The following is a 22,101-nucleotide window of genomic DNA, read 5'->3' as shown; positions in this document are numbered from 1 at the left end:
GACTCTTTTACTCCCACTCTTAGACATGATTTGAGGTGTTCCTTTATCTTTCCCTGTGTTTTATGGGCTATGGGGTCTTTTACTCCATAGGGTTTCATGTGTTTTTGATGTGGGTTACACAGCATCCTCCGTGCCGTAACCCAGGGGTGTCGTAGCGACCCCCAAACATAGACTCCATACCCTGGGACTGACTACTGTCTCCCAGGGCATGTAAAGTCACCCTTGGCTTTACTAGTCCCAAATTATGAACAGAAACCAGTACAAGCCATCATATTGTGGACGTACTGGTCGGGGCAATTCAATTGCCCCGGGGTCTGTTGTTCGAGAGGGCACGTCTCCGTCCCCCCTGATCGAGTTTTGGCTGGTGGCAGTGAATACTACTATTTATATTCGACCGCGAATATATCCCTATGGGATTTTCCCATTGTTCGAGGCTACCAACTTTAATTATTTAATTCTCATAGCCTCAAACATACTGCCAGTTTATTTATTTAATATTAATTCACCGGTTGGTATTTTTTGCCAGAACTCGATTCTAAAATGGCGTTTGTGTTCTCTTCTGTGACTCCAACCCAAGTTGAGCCCTTGGTTCCACTTTTTGGCAGGCTTCTCCACAGAAGCCTCCAAAAGTGGTGCCACTCTGTCTGGGTACCACAGGGGGGGTGGGAGGGGGTTTAGGCACCCTGGACTGAGTTACCTTGGTAACTCAAGTCGCACTCTTGTGTGATTGGCCCAAGTGGTGAGCCGGCCCCTTAGCATGTTTGATTGACAGCTAGGCTGAGTGAATGGGGGTGTGCTGCATAAAAGCAGGGCTTTGGGGACTGGAACTTCAGAAGTCGCCACAGGACCTGAGAATCCGACGAGGGAGAAGCTGAGCCGACCTGCCACGACACCACCGGTGGAGCCCTGCGGAACCGACTCACCACTTCCCGACGACAGAGAAGATCTCACGGCTGGAGAGGCTTCTTCGCCTGACTGGCGGGCACAACCAGTTTACCTTCTCTTCCTCGCATCCCAGGACGTCTTGTGGTCGAATTGCCCGTGCCAAGCACCCCGGCAACCGGATAGCCACTTACCACTGGACCGCGAATAAAAGGACCGCTCCTTTTACCTGAGAACTCCGCGGCTGGTTTCTTCCCTGGCAGTGCAACGGACTCCTGTCTTCCTCCCCGACGAGATCCTCTCTTCCTCCGGACGAAGCACCGACTTGCATCCGCTGCCAGGAACAACTGCCCCCGCTGGAGTATTCTCACCACTTTAAGGTACCGTGTCCACCAGGCCTCCCTTTCTAAAGATTGCTACAAGGTAATAATAATCCCTTAACCTTCTGGACTGGGCTGGCCGCCTTGACCATCTAACTGGTCCCTTTCTTTTGGTCCAACTCTTCCTGAACCTTTGAGACTTTTGTGCACTTCAACTGTGTGACCTTGGACACATTTCGTTCTGATCCTCTTAAAGTGGATCCGGCCTTCTGAACTCTAACTTCACGGTTTTACTTTGCCTTCCTCTCTTGTTGTGTTCTTGTGAAAATGTTGGGATCTGTTTCAAATGATACTCTGCTTTTCTCTCCCTTTTAAAACGAATTATTAGAGTGCCATCTGCGTTAAGCGCTCACCGCTGTCTGATAATAAGTGGGGCTTTACTTAAGACTTGTCTAATATTCTTCTAAGGGAGTGGATATCTTTTAGTGACCGTGTTTTTGAACTGCTTAACATTAGTGCCTGTGTGTTTTTCTAGATGTGGTTTTAAATAAATAATTATCTCTTACTCCAAGCTCTGGTCAGTGTTTACTTGTTCTACTGTGTTCTTTTGACCTATTGTGAATACTCTGTATACTGCCTAACTCTTCTTGAGGGAAGTCTGACTGCTCAGCCACAGCTACCAAGTGAATCTGTGTGGTACAGACTGCTACCAAGTGGGTTTACTGCCAAACACCTGTAGTCTTAAAACTTTCGCAGTGGCCCCAGAGGGAACTGCACAGGTTTCTGCCTAACACTAACACTGCCTTCTCCCTCTACATATAAAAGAAAAGTCATTTCCACATAACTGCTTTCTGGGCCTCTATGTTGCCATCCAAGTAGTACCCAGGACCTGAACCTTCCAATATCAAACGCAATCCGGTGCATTCAATGTGGTGTGGCCACAATGACAATTGGCCTCAAAGGGCATCATATTCACACAGCACTGAAACAATCGGTTTGATGATGCATTAGCATTATACCATTAGGAAAACCTATACTGCCCCGTGGGGAAGGGCTATTGGATAATCGTTTCCAGCAGTGTGTAATTCCGGCATTTTGGGATGGCCAGGCACGAGTCTATTAGAACAACCAACCTTACCGTCAGTAGACCCTTATTTTTGAAACTATTCTCCTTCCACTGGAATAGGCACCCAGAGTTCCTATCCAGAATCAATCGGTAACTTCCCGACTAGTTAAAATACCCTTTAGCATTGGACATGTGCATGCATCCAGAAGACAGAGTTAGGTTTGCGTGGTGGGGATCCATCAACCTGAAGTGGCAAAGGCTTGCCTGCAAAATGCCAAAGTTTATATCACCACTAAAGTGAAATAATTATCAATTTGTTGTTGCCTTACAGTTACTAAATACCCCATCAGTTGTGGGGCTCAAGGTCAGTAAAATGCATCTCTCTGTGGAGCAGGTTGTTGCAGTGTCTGTTCACGTAACACCCAAGGTGTCACAGTTCACAACAACGCCGTCATAAAGCTTGTCAGTTTCTCCCAATTAACGGGTTCTGAAAATGCAGCCAAAAAGGGAAAGCTATGCTATATCGCCAGCTGCTTGCACACCTTGCGGCTCTTGTGTTCACAACGCCAGTCTGCAAAGTTGTACTGCACGTAGCCTGCCTCACAGTTACCGCAGAGCCTACGACAACAGTAGTCATTAGCGGGTAGCCCAGCAGTCAAGCAAACAGGGATATATTTAAAGAATTACATTTCATACTTCTCTTTTTGAAAGCTGGAGTGGCGTTCTCCACCAAATGGGCAATTCCTGCTTGTGCAGGTCGCACAGTGAAAGACAACACGAACACGGTGCCGGTTTCCAACGTAACTTTCGTTTCCAACGACAGACCTTCTGTCCCGCAATGTCACTTCCTGTTCGCACCCCCACCCCTCTCTGACCCTGCCTCGCATAATGATATGAAAGGCGACATGACATCTCCCCTTTACTAAACCGTAAATTCACTTTACCCCATTTCTTCAGTAAGTCTTACTTGGCTTTATTCGAGTCCTTGCGGGGCACTTATCTCAGTGATGTTCCAGCCTCCCTTGTGCACCCGCTTACGTCTCGAGCAACCAGTCATCGTCTGAGGCTTCGCCATCCCCTCAATATGATTCTTCGGATTCAAACACTCATTTCATGTCTGGGGCTGGCCTACTGTCAATCTTACACAACTTGGCATGCCTTGAAATGTGACAAATTTCAGGTGATTGTTCTTTTCTGGCCTTCTCCTGCTGTAATCATGGTGTCTTCTTCGTTACAGCCAGGAGTTATGATGTGAATGTCTAGTCCTCTTTCCAGTTTTGACGTTGCTGTACTATGACTTGATCACCCACTTGGATGTCTGAATCCTTGGCTCATCGGGCATCAACGGCCCTCTTCATCTTTTGTTTCCCCTCACCATCATTGATCCTGGCCTACTGCTCCAATACCGCTGCATCTTTCCTCTCCGGCCCATGAGGTAGCCGTGCTCCGACAACCCTACCAATCATCAATTCAGCTGGGCACACCCCTATCATTCTGTGGGGCGTGTGGTGAAAGTCCCTTAGCAAATGGCAGAATACCTGTTCAAATGGGCTGCCAGTAACATTTGCGATCTGCGTGCCCTCTTCATGTTAGCCATGAATCGCTCTTCCACACCGTTGGCTTAATGCCATAGTGGCATTATTTTCTTGTTTTTGAAACCCATGTTGGGCAAATTTTGTAAAGTCCTGGGTGGTGAATGGCGGACCATTGTCTGGCTTGATGATCTTGGTATACAGTATGCTGCTAGTATGCGGTCCAGGACCAGGATGATACCATCTGTACTTCAGGGAATCTTGAGTATTCATCTATCAACACTAGAACATACGTTCCCTCCCTGGTTGGACAAAAAAAGTAAATTGCTAGTTCTTCCCACACACTTTCTGGAAGTGGCGACCCTTGCAGTTGCCTTAGGTGAGGTGGTTGTGCTACTACACAGTACGTGCACATTTATGAAGAGTCTTTTCAACCCTGGAGTCCGAATTGGGAAATCACACTTTTTGTCTCAATAGTCTTTTGGTCGAAACTACCCCTTGATGGCTTTGATGTGCGAGGCTGATGACCTGCTGTCTGAGCGGCATGGGCACTTCTGATTTACGGCCCTTCAGGATGACATGATCTTCAGTGACTGTCAGTTCGTCTTGCACCCGCTTGAGGCTGCTAATTTCTTCTTGAATTATCCTTTGTCCGTCTGTTGCTATTTCTTTTGCACATTTCATCTTCTCTCTCGTTATGCAGCTAGCGAAGATGCTTCATGCTTGATCTTGTTCTCATTTTGCAGTATAGCCCCATCACTCGGCAAGGTTTTCATTTGACGGATGACAATTTATGTATGCATCCTCAATCGAATATCCGGCCTTCGCTGGTTCCGTGGGGTAGCGCGGTAAGTAGTTGACTAGATTCTCCTCCTTACTGGTCCGTGACGGATTGTGAATTTGTAGTCCTGTAACCGTAGGCCCCAACTCACAATCCTTGGTGGCATTCTGGCTTTTGGGTTGTCGTAAATCGTGAGGAGAGCCTGATGGGCTGTGGCAATGGTGAATTAGTTCCTGTAGAGAAAAAGGAGGAAATGTTCACAGGCCCATACCACCGCACATTCTCCTTCCGAGTATGATTTTTCGGTGGTGACATGTTAGATTCAGACTGACATGCCAGTCTGAATCTGCGTGAGGTGCTTTTGCGTCATGTTGAGCCAAGATGGCTCAGAGTCCCACTGGGGTGGCATCTATGGTGCCCTTTGTGTCCCTGTTGGCGCTGAAATATGCCAGATCTTCTGCCACCGTGATTGTGATAAATGAACTAGCGGGGCACTAGTGGTCCAGTGATGAATATTGGTTCAAAACCATCAATCAGCTCCACACCTCTAGTACACCAGAAGGGATCCGAACAGATTGTAAACAGCAAATTATAAACCTCCTTGTCCAACTCTGGTAACGTGGAAAAAACGGCAGACTCATCTCCGAAAGGTGGTGGATCGTTGGTTACTTGCAACACATCGAAAATACAATGATTATCCAATGATAAAAGGGACTGTCCAGTCCAGGTTGTATAAAAAGATCTACTTTATTATTATCACTACAGACAGTTCTAGCACACTGAAAAAAAAACAAATGGCCCTATAAAAGGACAGACGGTTTCAAAGAAGAGTAAGGGATGCACTCTGGATACTGACAGGACAGTAGTCAGTAAAGTAATTAATCACAATAGTTCAAGGATACTTGGTTTCAACACAAAGTGAGCAATGGGAAATAAAATGTCACTATGGCCATTCGGAGAAGGTCCAGGGGGACAGAACCACAATGTACCTTGTGCTGTAGGTGTTCTTGGTGCTCAACAGGGTCAAATTGGTTTCACTGCCCTTTGCAGCTTCTGCGACAAAGTTCAAGACGGGAGACAGCTGTGGGTATCAGGCGGCAGGCAGTTCGGTGAGCGAAGCAGACGGCTGTAGGCTGGCCTGCACGGTGGGTCGGGGTCAGGAATCGTAATCTCAGTGCTGGTTGTGGTTCTGAAGCACTTGTCAAGGCGTTGAACAGCTTTAGCGACAGCAGTGCTGTCGGTTCCAGCTCGAGGGGCTCGACTGGCTCGAAAATGTCCTTTAAAAGGTGGATGTTGATAGATGCTCGTCGATGCACTCCTCCTAGCTTCTTCACTAGGCTTGTGCTGTCCTTTAAGGCAGACAGTCCAAATCGTAGTAGAGTGTTGCAGGCAGCTGTGTTGTCCTAGGTCTTGTTCAGAGACTCTCTGGCACTTCCCACGTAGGAAGCTTGCAGCAGTGCCTAGCAGAACACACACTGTGCTGGCTGGGTACTGGCTCTGGAGCTGCTGGAGGGTCCTCTGGATTCAGTATCTCCCTCTGTTCCCTGGAATATGTTTAGGGGAGGGATCTTATTTCCCTCTTGGAGGTCTTGGCCTTCCTTCACTGGCAGATGATGTGGGGAAGACTGTACCTTCAGCCAGGATCCAATGATGAGCTCTTCCTTCTGGTGAAGCCTTCACATGATCTGCCAAAAGAGGGGCTTGGCCCTCTTTTAAAGCCAATTGGACCACTGTGATTGGTGTAGGCTAAGCCTATCTTAATGAACCAATTCTGGGTCCCCATCAACAATCTCCTGTATGCGTGACATCATAACCAGAAAAGGCAAAGGTGTGGAAAAAAATCTCATACTAAGTCCCACCCATCTTCCTGTCTGTTATGGATCAAAGGATCCCTCTGGTTAACGGAGCTCTTTGTGGTTCCCGATTAAAGCAGCAGGTCTTCATTGAAGCTGCAGCAAGACCAGACTTTCTGCATCTGCCAAACCACATACTACTTGTACCTTCTGAATGGGGTCCCCCCCTGTGGGTAGGACTGTGAACATGCAGGCCAAGACATAACATTTCACTGCCAATCGATACAGAGAGCGGGGCCTGGTTTCAGGTTGACAGTGTATATGAAAAGGTGTTGGGGTTTCCAGTCTCCTTTGTTTGCCTCTGCAGCCAGGCCCCATGTGAGCCTGTTTGAATTAACTCTGATTATTATGTGAATGCTGCTACCAGCTACACGGCTCAACAAAAGGACAGCGTGAATCCATGGAGCCTTTGTTAGTTAATTAGGCTGGCCATGGCAGGGGGGAAGGTTTGGTCCACCCCCTTCTGGAGATGCATCGTGTACTCCTCCTGTCAGATCTTAACTAAATATGACAGGGGGGACTCTGCCTGCATGTCGTGGAGTGAGCATAGGAAAAACGTGTGTGGATTAGCCCCACACTTTCTCCAGGGATTGGTCTACCATCATTCAATTTTATTTAAAATTTCAAAAAGCCAGATCGAGCGCACACCCACCGTGCAGATGGTTGAATTCCTCACAGGGAGGTTCTGCCGAATCCTCTCAGACGCTTCTTGGCACTCAGCTGCCCATCGAAACTCCTACTTGTTCGTGAGCTCCTGCAATGGTGCGCTTATCGTGGATATTCTTTAGATATCGCGAGCAAAAGCTCGCCAGCCCCAGGAACGAGAGCAAGTCTGAAAAGGTTTTCCGTTCTCAATGTTAAGTTTAATGCCGCCACTTTATCAGGGTCGGATCTCATTCCTTCTTCGGAAAATATATGTCCAAAGAACTTTAAGGTCCTCTTATGGAATTCGCATTTGTCTTTATTGAATGCAAGCAAGATCTGCCTCCAACTGGCGGACCATGGCACATGGCCTCATGACTGTACGGGCTGCGGCAGTGCCTGAAGGTAAAGAGGCAGCTGCCTGAGCAGCTTTGGCACCTCTATTTCCACGACCACCACGGGTAATCTTTCTCTGGCCCCTTTGACTGGCGGCCCCTCTCGTTCTACCAAAGGAGGAGTAGTAACGAAAAGAACCTCCCCCCCCACTGCGTTCCCTAGGACGAAAAGGCAGAGGTTGACGCACAGCTGCGCTTAAAGATTTTGCCGCAGCATTCGAGGTCTGAAAACTCTCAAAGCTCTTGTCAGCCTTGTTGCCAAACAAATGTGCGCCATCAAAGGGCATGTTCAGAAGACGGCTTTGCAAATCCGGAGCAAAACCAGACTTCCGCAACCACGCAAATCTGCGTATAACGGTGCTCGCAGCCATGGACTGGCTAACACTGTCTGCCGTATCCAAACCTGACTGAAGGAATTTGCACATAGCATCCTTGCAGTCTTGTACGAGAGCCAGAAAGTCATCCCTTTCTTCCCCCTCAGGGATATGCTCAGCCGCTAAAGAAACAGTTCCACAGAGTGTGTGAGAACCTTGCTAAGGCACAAGTGGAATTGGCAGATTTCAATGCCATGCTCCCCGCAGAAAATACCTTCCAAGCCCAACCGTCAAAGCGTTTGTTGTCCATATCCGGAGGGATGGTAGGGTAGGGTGGGTAGGGTATGCCGCCTGCCTCGAGGTGGCCGTGGCCGCCTGAACCACCAAACTCTCAGGAGTGGGGTGAGTGGATAAATAGCTGGCGTCGCTAACGGAAGGGCGGTACTTTTTTGTCACAGATTTATTAACAGCCGGAAGAGATTCCGGTGACTGCCAAACAGCTGCCACCCTTTTTTGTAAGGTGAGATGAAACGGTAACACTGGGTCAGAGGACGGACCTTGATCTAAGATGTCCATTAGATCATCCTGCACAAAGTCTTCAGGAGGACTGGACCAGCCCAGATACCCCGAGACCCTAGCCATGAGTCTCCTGTATGAAGACTCTGCATGAGCCCCAGGCTCAGGCCTACCAAATTCCGGAGAAGTGTCCAACCCACTGGCATCATGACGGGTTTGGCTCAACTCCTCCAACTGACTGTCTCCAGAAAAAATTGGAGCCACATCAAGTTTACCAGGGTCCTCAGAATCAGACCTTTCTCCCTCTTCATATAGGTCGTCCAGAGGGAGTTGAAACCCTGGCCTGGGGACAGAAGACGGCCTGGAGTCCAATACAGGCATTCCAGATTTCCCTGTAACCTTCCTAAGAGGATTCAGCACATCAGGGTACTCCAATGACAAATTTCGGGCTAAAATCCCAAAGGCGTCGAGGGCGCCAAAGGCTTAGACGGCGTGAGCGTCGCCAACCTCGGCGTCGTGAGCGCCAAAGACTTCGGCGTCGACACTGGTGCCGACGGCGCCGTGGGCCGATAAGATGGCAAAGCGTTGACGTCCAAGTAGGTTGCAGCGGTCTTGCTGAAGACGAGGACCGAGACCTAGAAGCAAGTCTCTTGCGACACTCCAAAATCTTGTCTGAACGGGACCTCGAAGGTTCCCGATGCGAGTCACTTCACGGACTCGAGCCTGGAGGTGTGCGAGCCATGGTACGAGACTGATCCTGGCTGGCTTCGTTAGACGGAGGCCTTCGAGGGACATAGACCCAATGTCATCGACGCAGGACGCCCTCTGCTGAAAAAGTTCCCGAAGTGCACGGCTGTGGACATTACATGTCAAAGATGTGGAATACGTTGAAAGACACATTCCATTCGAAGAAATCCTCTTTGTATTTTGCTGCTTGTCAAGACTTTGAGCCCTCTCTGAACTGCTGTTAGCTAGGGTTGGGTTTGTTAACTTAAAAGACTTGCTGTGCGAAGAAACCCTCTCTAGAACCTTGAACCCGATTAGAGTTACACTAACTAACCCTTTTCCTCCCTTAAGTCACTTTACTGTATTTGTTTGCAGAATAAATGCATTACCGTATGAACTGTTAAAAACCGCAGGTGTGCGTAAAAACCGATAATACGATAAAATAGTATTTTCCCTTTCTAATGTTGCTACAAATGTAACCGCGAACAAACACAAAAGGTAAAGTGCTCTTTGAAGTATATGCTCAAGTATTCCTAAGTGTTCTAGTGTAAACGTCTTAAGTATTTAAAGTGATTCTGGTGTATATATATATATATATATATATATATATACACACATATATATGTATATATATATATATATATAAAAGAGTTTCGTTGATATGCACGTTTAACTAAGGTTCAGTGTACTTACCTACAAGCTCACATCTTCCTGTTAAGATAAGCGTGACTGCTCTGCCACTCTACTAAGGTCCGGAGTTAGTACAGACTGATACTAAGAGTTGGAGATCAACAAACCACTGGGATAGCTTACTAAAGTCTTACTACCAGTAGGACTTTAGGAAAACTCCCCTAACACTCTGCATTTTCTGATGCTTTCTCTTTAACCTATTCACTCTGTCCCTCTCCCTTTTTCTTTACCTTCCCTTTCCCACTAAGTTTCACGTTTCTATCTCCCATGCTGCCTAACTTTTCAATTTCCCTCTTCATTACGCACTCACTTCACTTTCACCTCTCTTGCACTTACCTTCTTCTACTTTGTACACTCTTGCGTATTGCTCTCTTCCTCTCCATCTCACACCTTTCCCACCCTTTTTCACTCTCAGATCTTTCTGCTTCTCTCGCATCCTCCTCGTCACCCTCTACTCTTTCGATCATCCAAACTGTTTCTTCTCAATTCCCTATGTTCTCATTCCTTCTCTCAGATATTTGCCTCATTCTTCACCACTTATTTTACTACATCCCCTCTTTTGTATCCCTTTATGTTCTTAACCTCTTTCTTTTTGTTGAACACATTTATGCTTAACAGCTCAGAGGGGGATAATCAGTTTTACAGACTACCAAATGCAACAATTAAAATAAGGACTACCCACACAAACCATAAACAGGTGGCAACCCTGCTACTCATTGGAGTCTTCGCATAGACACAACATGGAAGGAGATCTCCGAGTTGCACAACTAGGTGAGCCTCGAGTCTCATCTTAAATAAAGGAGATCCAAAGACGCCTTTCAATTGCCAGAGGATTCAGTACAGCCTTATCAGTTTCTGGAAAGCACAGCTTTCTTTACCATCACCTTGTAATAAATTAACATCTAGCTTTGGTCTCAATTTTATATTGGGCAACTATGAAGCCATGATCAAGAATCTCCAGGCAATCTTTGCCAAGCCTGCTAGGCGGATTAAGCAAAAGCAGCTAGCAAAGGAAGGGTGGTTTAGATGAGGAATGTAGAGCACTGTGGTGTGATCTAATGTGTTGCCTGAAGGAAGGTATTGGTTGATAAAGCAAGGCATTGAAGTTCCAGAAGAAAATTACAGCCTACAACTGGGATAGATGGAACACCCTGCTTTTGGCGTGTTCAAGTGGCGATTCCTGCCTGTTCTGGAAAATGGTGGCAGGGAAAGCACTTCATGTACCCTTTTCTTCGTCCTCATGGCACAGGCAGTTCAGGGAGTTGTACCAATCTAGGGTGATCCAGATGGAGGAACGCGCATTATTAGTGAACGCACCTACCAGACATGCAAATGCCCTGGAGATAATAGGAAAAGGAGGTGGAAAGGGAGATCCAAGCACAACCAGGGGGAAAACACTGGGCTCAGATAAGATCCCATTGGATCTTTTTAAAGATGAGTTGCCAACAGCGCTCGAGTATAGTGTGATACCAAGGTCATGGTGCAACGCAGGAATTACGCCGATTTTTAAGAAAGGGGACAGGGACCAGCCAGCAAACTACCTCCCCATATCTCTTCTTGATGGGGCGGGGAACATTTTTGCCAAAGTCATTTTAGAGTGCTTACAGTGTTGGGAGGACACAACAGGAAATATCAGTCCTCTCCAAGCCAGCTTTCAGAAAGGGTGTAGTACAGTTGAGCAGAGCTTTCGCCTCTGCCTAATTATTAATAAATACACAGTCCACAATAGAGTATGGGTATATGCAGTCTTTCATGGATCCAACGACTGCCTTTGACAGTGTTCCCAGAAACTCTCTGTGGCAAGTATGGAGTAATAAAAGGTATCCCCCAAAACCTGTTAACTCCAATTCAACATCTGTATACTACCAATACAACGTTGGTACGCTGGAGCTTGGCGCGTGAAGGGACAGACCCAATTCCCATAGAGAAGCGTAATGCAAGGCAGCGTGCTGGCCCGCTCCTCATTATTTACATCAACTAAGTCATTGAGGAGCTGGAGGCATGCAGCGTTGACCCGCCAAGACTGGGGAGTATCAGGTCTCCAGCCCATATTGCGGATGACGCTGTCCTGTTGTCCACATCCCCAGTGGACCTTTAGACCACCCTGACTAAGTTCATCAGGAAATCTAATGATCTGGGTCTTGAATAAAACAAAGAAAAAATGAAAACACTAGTCTTCAGACCCCGCTCAACCCAATCTATTAAGCTAGATATTAAGGTGGATGGTACCATTCTAGAGCAAGTCACATCTTACTATTATCTTGGGGTCAGGTTTACGGCGTGGTCACACCAGGTAACTAAAGCATCAGCGACACTCGAGAAATATTGCGGTGGAATAGGGCGGTTCCACCTCATTCATTGTAGTGGCACCATTAGCCCAGCTCTACAACGACATTAAACGCAGGCAGTATGCTGAGCTATGGGGACACGTAGCAGTGAAACCTCTGGCCACAGTTCACTTTATTTTTTTTATTTTTAAAACTTACTTATGTTATCTAGTTCCTCGCCTAGTGCCAGTATGCATTTGGAATGCAATCTCCAGCCGATCAAAAACCAAGACAGATTAAAGCCCCTTTTGTATGGGATAAGGATATGGACCTCACCAGACTTGGCCATTTACAAAGATGCAATGGTGAATGTTTAGTCTTTGGCAGGGGCCAAATCCCTTCTATGGCTCGAATTTGTAAAAACACATGTCAAAGCTGAACACTTGTTTATGAGCGCGATAGAAATAAAATATCAATCAACATGGACCAGTACTGAGGTCCACCGAAGTAATAAGTACCACAAAGCGACAGATTAAATATGTAGGTGGCACTAGCTCTCGTCATGGGTTAGTAGAGTAATGTACTGTTCTTAGCACATAGTTGCAGTATCTGCAGTGTAAATCCGCTCCTGAGTTTGAGTCCTATTTGGACATGACCAGTCCACGATACGCCCGGGGCTTAAATATACAGTTTTGTTTCAATTTTCTAAAGGTGGCATTGTTCATGCAAAATTGGCTAGGGTCAAGGGGCAATAGAAGAATCGACCACTCATTTATTGCTATTGCTATTATGCAAAGGCTGCAGGGGTTATCGAGAGAAATATTTGTTGCCACTTTTCAGACTAACTCGAATTCGTCATGTAGAGGATGCCCTAAAGTCTATTGCAAGGATGCCAGTAACCTGACAACAGTACATTTTGGGATCTGCGTGAATTTCGGAAACGTTTTCATGAGAAATGTATGAACCACAAAAGGTTTGTACATTTCCCATGCAAACATATTCACGCAGATCCTACGAACCCACAACACACCCCCACCCTACTTACCTTTGAAGACGTGTCCCCCGCAACACCCCTCTCACTTTACTGTATAGCATAGTGAGTGGGGTATTGCGGGGGACACCCCTGCAGCCCCTGGCTTTTATTTATTATTATTTTTTTCATTTGGCGGGGGCTGGAGCGGTGTCTCCTGCAAGCCCCACTCACTGTAGTGAGCGGGGTGTTGCGAGGGACACCACCCAGTCCCAAGTCCGACCCCACCGAACCACCTAAACACATACCACGAAAAGTTTGAACTTTTGGTAGTTCGAACTTTTCGTGGTGTGTGTTTTAGGTCTTTTGGTGGGGTTGGACTTTTATAGTTGGTAATTTAGTACAATACCACATTTTGTAGTAAAACACAACCATAGCGAAGTAAAATTAGTGAAGTGATGATTTCTTCAATAGTTTGATATTGTACTACCCATGAATGTTGCACACTTCTTTTGGTGATATTTTAGAACATCATACTACGCAGTTTTGCACAATTGCCCATTTAAGGTTTTATTGTTCTTACCATGAATAAGCTTTTGTATTATAATTCTTTTAAATGTTATTGTTGTATTACATGCTGCTTTTTGGCCAATGCCGTAATAAAGCTGATTGACTGGCAACTATAACAGTGAAAGGGAGCAATGCTGGATGCACAGCTTGCTGCCAAAAAAGATGGTTGCCTACTCGTGAGCTCAGGGACCAAGTGTTGGAAGGCCTACCTGCTGCAGTTTGCTTCAGGTGATTGGGTTCTAGAATTCAGTGCAGAGAGATACTCTTCTGGCTGCACCCCTGTGGCTTCTTTGTCATCTCAGAGGCACGGAAGTGGCAGCAACAAGTTAATGTGGAACACTTGGCTCTGTTCCTCCTTGGCCAACACAAGACTGGAGGAGCCCACATGCTTTTACTGCAGTAGATTTGCAGAGTGCAAATCTACTCCATGGTACAAACACCACAGAATCCAAAGGCTGATGAGATCGAGAGTGGTTTCTTCCTCTGGAGAACTCTTATGGCTGGTCTATATTTGGAAGTGGCTGCCTACTAAACACCCTGCAAGACTGAGATCGAGAGAGAACTCCCCAATGTTTTTTTTTCTGCACAGAGGCGATCTTTAGCACAGTGTTGTAGAGGCTATACTTAATACGCCATAGAAAACAAGGAACTGCTGCTCCAATTGGAAAAGTTAGAGAATGACCAAAGAGCTTTACAGATGAGATGGATTGGTTTCCCTACTGGATGAAGGACTCACATTTCAGGGATTTCAGAACCAAATGGCTGCAGGAGTATATTGCTAAAGTACTCTGTTTGCAACCAACTTTTGTTAGTGGTGAATCAAGGTGGAACTCTGGAGTACAAGGGGTAGGTAGGCTCCACCATACTTGCTCAATTGGGGATTAGGGCAGAAAGAAATGCTCTTTTTGAAAGGCTAAGGTCCCAAAGACAAGTGTGGGGGAATCAGCAATTCAGTGTCTTCATCTTGCTGGATGTTAGCAACACAACTAAAAATGTACACAGCATTTGAGCCTATCAGAAGAGGATTAAGAGAGCGGGTCCAAGGGTAAGACTACATTTTCCCAAGGTGATAAAGCGGTCAGAAACCTTTTTGTTTCAGAATCCCAAAGATGCCAAGGTGTTCCAGGGCAAATTATGTGCTATGGGTATGGGACAGATCAAAGCTCACAAACCACCCCAACAGAAGGAGAAGGGTTTTAAGTTTTGGACATAGGAACTGCCAATGCAGGAGCAAGATTCGCTGGAAGTTCTGAGTTGTAGGCAGGTATTGTTATTATATTTGTGCGTTTCTTCTGTTGCTATTGCTATTTTCACACTTAGGGAATATACACTATTCCATGGACAGAAAGGGAAAGTCTGTTTTGCTCTAATGAGTTCTGCAAGACTGCTGTCGTGAGGGCGCAGTTTTTCTGATGCTTCTGTCAACGAGTGGGTTTTTTATGAGCTATCGAAGGATTGCATTTTAACAGTATCACCATAGTTATGAATGTGTTCACAAAGTGAATATATTACTATTTTGACTTTTGAAAAAAAAAGAGACACTTCTCATCTTACTCCAATTTCTTCTTGTTGGGGAGAGTTGGGAGGTGCAAACCTGTAGAGATGGCTTATCACCAAATATGAAATATATTAACGGTCTTTGGAGAGGATAATCCCGTAAAATGGCAACACAGAAGCAAGCAGCAACCTGAAGACTCAGAGTGAGGGATACATCCATTTATCCCTAAGAAGAAGAGCCAAGCCTGATATCTCCAAACAAAGGGCTGGAAAACATCTGTACCAAAAAATAAAATGGAGGTCAACGTCATGTCCCCACTAGCCTTTCTACTGGAAATCGTATAGTGTGTCTAAAAGTTGTGCAGCAGAGAGGGTATGTGGAGGTGGAAGGTGATGCGGTTTTCCTACTGCTCCTAGATGGCTGCTGCATCTCTGAGTGTCCCACCATGAGCAATATCACAAGGATGTAACAAACTACTTCCCCATCCGGAAGGATGGACACAGAAGCCAATTCAGTAAAATGCAGTTCTTAAAGTCAATCCCGCAGATCACCATTAAGAACCACACGAGTTCACGATTGGTGACTTGCCTCACCCAAGTCCCCAGTTATCAATTCATGCACTCTGCATATGCATTCCTGTATGGATGGTGTGGTGCACCTTGATTTCATGTATTCTCCTTCCAGCAGCCTCGCTTTGATGACGGGTAACCATAAGGTTGTTCCTATCCTGTTTCAATGGTCCTATTACATACATTTTTGACCAAAATCGGGAGCATTTTTTTAAATGGGCGATGTCTGAATTACGAATATGTTCTACCATGCACATTCCAAATAATAAAGGCATAGCGCCCAAATACATATTGTTTTAAAGGGCCTGAAAGTCACACACCCTTTTAAGCGATGCACTAGATTTAAAGAACGCGATTACCTTCAACCTCTCGCCAGTGGTTTGAGCTGTCGAACAGCGTTCACTGCCAGCCAGGTCCACTAAATTAATCCGACTTGTTACTCTATGTTCATGTTCCTCACCTTCCACAAACTCAGTCTAGTGTAAAAAGATTTATGAAATTAGAACACAAATTAAAAAGAAAGTAGCCCAACCATGCAGCAATTCTTCAGTTTAGATCTATGATGTGTGCTTAAAATACCAAATGCTGTATTGTATTAACATAAAACAGAAAAGACAACATTCTTTGCTAAACAGGGTGAGCAGAGTATAGTCAACTTCATGGCATGTACCTATGGTGTGTTAAAGGAAAAAAACTATTATACCAATCATATTGTCCACATCAACATGTTCACTAGTAGGAGAAAACACATTCACAATTATTTCGCATTTAGTTATTGCCTTTACAATTCAATCATACACAAACAGAAAACATTAGGCAACATAGCTTAATAAGTGTAGTTATTTGCGATCGCCATCTGGATTAATTACCTTGTCTTTCTTAAGACGGACATGAAAGGTAGCCCGGTCAGACCAGCTTTGTTGGAGTTTGGCATTGGAGAGAGGCGAGAGAGAAAGAAGACTGAAGAAGGTGGACCGCAGGAGGAGAGGGCACAGTGTTGTGAGGAAGAGAGACAGTGGAGGAACATTAAAAAAAAAAAAGGAAAGCAGGGGGAGGAGGATCATCAAGAGAGGTAGGAGGAGGAGGAACTTCGAGAGAAAAGAGGCGGAGGAACACAATGGAGAAAAAGGGAAAAAGGAGTGGCAAGAAAGTTCAGAAAAGTTGGGAGACGTAGGTGTGGGGGTCAGTACTACAAAAGGAGGAAGGGCTGGGAGATGTAGGTGGGGGGGTCAGTAATACAGAGAGAGGAGAGGACAAGAGGAAGGACTAGATGATGGTGGTAGTGGGCTGTGGAAAAACTGTCACAGAAGGGTGCTCCAGAGCTGGTGGAACAGGTGGCAGCCCAAAGGGTCAGATGCAAGTTATCTAGAGAGTAGTTGAATGTCATGCTGGTTCAGCCCTTAGGATGAAGGGTTGCATAACGCCTTGCCTGGCAGGGAACATAAAAGCGCCCTGAGGTCTCAGTGTTGCTCAAGATTCTGAAGCTAAACCCTTGTCAGATAACCAAAGGCTTGGTGGTGCCCAATGCAAAGTATTCCAGAGGACAAACACGACATCCTGATGAATACCAGACCAGCCAATCCCAGGGACTGTTTGATCGGCGATGTGTGACGAAACTGCCCCAAAAAAATAAGGATGAACTCAGGACTACGATCATAAAGCCAGGGTAAGCCTAGTAGACTGTCATTACCTCTCTAGCTAGAATAAATGAGACATGCATTACTCACCGTAATAGCATTTCTGATGATTTTATCTGCTTAACATGCTGTGCATATAGTCCGACATCTACTGGTAATTGCGGCGTATTGCATCTTTCTTTCGAGGATCGAAAGAGGATGTCGGCATGAGCGTGACTGTGACACTAGCCCTAACGTGACGTGTAGTGTACTCAAAATCCCTCAAGCGTCGAGGTCCCTCCGACTGATAGCCGATTTAGTGAAAGGGTCCCCTTCGCTACCAGCTGCCACTAAAATGAAAAACTGGTTTGTCTTTCTTAGTAGTCTCATCTTTTCCAGATAATAGATCACTGCTCCCCTCACATCTAGTGTGTGCAGGCTTGTTTCTGCCACGTTTGTGGGGTTCTGGAAAAAGGTGGGTAGTTCTATGGACTGGTTCACATGGAACTTTGAAATAAATGTAGGCGCAAACCGTGGGCGAGTGCGCAGGACCAACTTATCTTTGTGAATTGTGACGGATGGGTCTTGAACTGAAAGGGCTTGCAGTTCACCAATTCTCCTTATTGATGCAATTGCCACCAAGAAGGTGGTCTTGTAGGCGAGTGCTTTAAGGCTAGCATTATGCATCAGTTCAAAGGGAGGCCCCATTAGTCTAGTTAGTACAATGTTCAGGTCCCAACCGGGAGCTGGGTTGGAAATACGGGGATGAATTCTTTTTACCCCCTCTATAAATGCCTTTATTACCGGACTTTTCCACCACAAAACCTTCTGGGACTTGGTGAATGCTGGAAGTGCAGCTAAGTGGACTTCTAGGGAATTGAAAACTAGGCCTGAATCTATACAGGACAATATGTGTTGGTATGCAATCAATCGGATTGATGCTCTTGCGATTGCACCAGATGACAAAGCGCTTCCATTTGTTGGAGTAGCAATGTCTGGTGCTGGGTTTCCGAGCTTCCCCGAGTATGCCCATACATCACTGAGGGAGTTGGAAGTGCCCGAACTCTATGACCTCAGGAGCCAGGCCGCTAAATTGAGAGTTTGGGGACATGGATGAAGTGTTTCCCCCCTTGTCTTGCGACAGCATGTTGTAGGGGCATGGCAGCTTCCTGGGAGGGGAGAGAGAAATTGCCATGAGATGGGAGAACCAAGAATCATCCTGGTGCATCCTGTGCACTATCTTGTTGATCAGGGGAGTGATGGGGGGGGGGGGGGGTGGGTATTTGGCATTGATGTAGACTAATTTCCCTGTCCATGTTTTTCAGGGACCGTTCACCTTGGAGCGGTTTTGCAGGTACTTCGAGGCGTAATCTGGGTATTGTGCGTTCTCCAATTTTGCAAACAAGTCGATCTCTGGGAAGCCCCAGTCTGCGAAGATGTTGAAAACTATGTCTGCGAGCAATTGCCACTCGTACGCTACGGGTAATGGGAAGTCTCTGCTGAGAACGTCCGCCAAAAGATTGAGTTCCCCTGGAACGTGTTGTCACAGGAGGAACATCTTGTGTTTGAGAGCCCATTTCCATGTTCTGAGGCAGTTTGGATAGCCCTGCAGAGTAAGTGCCCCCTTGTTTGTTTAAGCAATACATGGCCGTAGCACTGATCGTGAGGACTAGGACTGTCTTCCTCTGCAGGTGTGTTTGGAATGTCTCCAGGTTTATGTGGTTGGTTGCTACCGCTGGGGACCACATGCCATAGGAGGTGCCGAAGGAGGTGAGCTCCCCACCCTGTCAGAGAAGCGTCTGCGGTGAGAGTGGCTTCTACTGCGAGGGTGGTGAAGGTCTTCCCCTGCACAAGGTTTTCCCTTGACCACCACTGCAGTGACTGCCGAGACAACCACTCGATTGTCCGGTTGTCCACTGGCCTGACACCATTCCCTTGTGAGCCACTCTTGCATGGGGCGCATGCGCAGACGTGCGTGCCAAACTAGGTAGATGCAGGAGGCCATCATCCCTATCAGTCGCATGGCTTTGCGTACGGTCACCTCACAACTGGCTACATAGTGAGGAAGCTGGAACAGCATGTTTTGAACCCTCTCGGAGAGAAAGATGAGACAGTCTTTGGTCTGAATCAGAGCCCCCAGAAACTGTTTGACTTGGCTGGGGTCTAGGCTGGACTTTCTCGTTGATCGAGAACCCTAGACTGAAGAGGAGAACTACCGTATTCTGGGTATTTGTTAGGCATGTTCCGTACGAATCCCCTGTTATTAGCCAGTCGTTGTGGTAAGGGAATACTGGGATTGACTGTCTGTGCAGGTGAGAAGCAACTACCGCCAGTACCTTTGTAAACACCAGTGGAGGTGAGGTAATACCGAAGGGAAGACCTTGAACTGATGGTGCTGGTCCTCCATCATGAACCATAGGTACTTTCTGTGCACTTGCAACATTGAAATATGAAAGTATGCATCTTTCATGTCCAATGCTGCCAAGTAACCCCCTTGCACCAGCAGTGGGATTACTTCCTGCAATGTTTTCATTATGAACATTTGCAGTTTGACATACTTGTTTGCTGTGCGCAAGTCTAACAAAGGGTGCATGGTAAGATCCTTTTTGGGTACAAGGAAGTACACTGAATGAATACCTTTGATTACCTGGTGAATGGGGACGACTTTTATGGCAACCTTTTCCTGAAGGATCTGCACCTCTTCCAGGATGATTTGCATGTGTGCTGGTGATAGGCGTCTGCTCTTTGGTGGATGGTATGGAGGTGGCTGGTGGAACTCTATACAATAACCGTGGGTGACGGTCTTGAGCACCCACTGGTCTTATATGATCCCCCTCCCGGACTGGCGTGTCATTTTGATGCAGAAGCCGTGGAGCCTCTTGAGGTGGAGTTTCTGCCTCTACCCTTGCCTCTGCGTTGTCCCTTTTGCCGATATTGGTTGTTGCCAGCTGAACCTTGTCCAGAGGACCATGGGGTACCTCCTGCGCCACACTGCCCATGTGGCGATCGGGAGAAGGACTGACCCTGAAAGGAACGGCGAGATTTTGCACCTCCCCGCTGTTGAAAAGGTTTGGCTGTGATTTGATTGTGAGATATTAGTGTCTCATGCGTTTTTCTCGCTGTTTCCAAGGCGTCAGACTCCTCCACAGACTTATTTATCAAGGAGGCCCGAGTCTCTGGCTTGAAACCTGAATTTCTTTAGCCAGGCATGTCTCGCAAGGAGAGTTCCCTGTGCCAGAGTGCGTCCCGCCGTCTCCGCAGCATCTAGCATGCTTTTAAGAATGTTGTGGGTCACCTGCCTTCCCTCAGACTACTGCCAGCAGGTGTGATCGTGTGAGTTCAGAGACCTCTTGGAGGTCTTCTTGAAGCAGGTTCCATTGCACATCGCTGTAACTAGCGAGAAGAGTGGTATAATTTGCAATTCTGGTAGAATAGGCTGCTGACGTGGTGATCCGCTTGCCAAGCGCATAGAGTTTCTTACAGTCCTTATTAGGGGGAGCATCTACAGTAGACAGTGGCACCCCAGCCCTCTTTCAGGTGGTTATAACAACCAGGGAGTCTGGTATGGCATGACCTTGCATGTACATAGGGTCAGATGGAGAGAGGCAAAACAGTTTCTCAACCCGAGGGTTGACAGCCCTTGTATACCCCTCTTTTTGTTATCAGTTTTACTAGCAACCTTGTTGCTGCGGGTGTGATTCAAAAACTTTAGAATCTAGGACGGATTGAATCCATTTAATGTCCATTTTCTATTTCTCTGCCCCTCCATTTAGTACTGACTACTAAGTTTGTCCTGGACACTGGCTGTGTATGTTTGTTGGTCTGTGTTAACAGTATTACAATTAACTACCCAATAATTTCTGCTGAAGTAATCAACCACAGATAATGTTTATCCAAAATGCTGGATCACACATACCAGCAACGAAGGGTCTCTGCTCTGGGACACACTGCTCTTGCTCTTTGTTAACCAACTAATTTGGTAAGAATCCCATTTATGTTCAGGATTATTAGAAAACATCTCTATTTCCTCTTTTTTTTTTGTGTGTTTGCCTCCCTCACAAGGATTGTTCCTTTAAATAAAATGCCACGAGGAAGGCGTACTTTAATTTAATTTGAATAACATTATAAATGGTTTCTTTGTTGCTCTATTGTCCTTTGTCATTCAAACATGTAATGTTTTTGGTTATCTTTTAACAACATTTCCTTATTACATTTTTTGTTGTCAAATCACTTGTATTTAAAAAAAATTTTTTTATAAAAGAAGAATTTTCTAAAAAAAATTAAATATTTTTTTTGTTAACATGAAATAAACAAAATGCAAAGACTTTCTTTTTCCTTTTTTTCTTTGCGGCTGACTGTTTACTTTAACTACAAAGGTATTGAAACATTTGGGATATCTAACGATACTCAACACAAAAATTAATTGAATTTATTTCACTATGTGGGCAAAATAATAATTTCTCTAGCAGACTTTCGGAAACCTAATGTATGTATATTGTAGTACCCCACCTAAAGCTGTATTCCCCTCTTTTTGTTAACGCTTGTAAGGGAAGGGGACAGTAGGGAAGGGGACAGTAAGGAAGGAGCAAGCCTCTTCTTAATGGAGTTCAGCCTCGACTTGTAGGAGGTTTTTCTTTAAGGATGTCCTCAACAGAATCCGAGTCCTGAACAGCCTCCTGTGTGGTGATTTGATAGTGGTCTGCGGCCCTCTTCAGGATGGCACTGAATGCCATTTGGCGATGGCTGCCTCTGTTGAGGTGAGGAAGGTGGGTTCAGACAAATAACATCTGGGTCAGGGGTAGGCGCTGGTGAAAGTCAAGGCCCTCATCTGCTGGTTGATCTTGTCCCCAGTCTGGGCACTGGTCAGTTGTGTCTTGACCAAAAGGATTGTCCT

The 22,101-nt window shown here is 46.1% G+C and overlaps 1 protein-coding gene across 1 annotated transcript in view; it reads right to left on the bottom strand.

The window, feature by feature from the left end:
- Positions 1-22,101, bottom strand: part of KIF14 (kinesin family member 14) — a 1,355,767-nt gene that overhangs the window by 957,883 nt on the left and 375,783 nt on the right. Inside the window, exon 9 of the mRNA XM_069641230.1 lies at positions 15,951-16,067. Coding sequence (XP_069497331.1) covers positions 15,951-16,067 — 117 coding nt within the window. The remainder of the gene's footprint in view (positions 1-15,950; positions 16,068-22,101) is intronic.

This window comes from Ambystoma mexicanum, chromosome 1q (genome assembly GCF_040938575.1).
Source record: "Ambystoma mexicanum isolate Mex_15411 chromosome 1q, UKY_AmexF1_1, whole genome shotgun sequence".
In the NCBI taxonomy this organism is placed as follows: Eukaryota; Metazoa; Chordata; class Amphibia; order Caudata; family Ambystomatidae; genus Ambystoma; species Ambystoma mexicanum.
The sequence above is the reverse complement of the archived record's forward strand: the minus strand, read 5'-3'. Positions and strand labels throughout refer to the sequence as shown.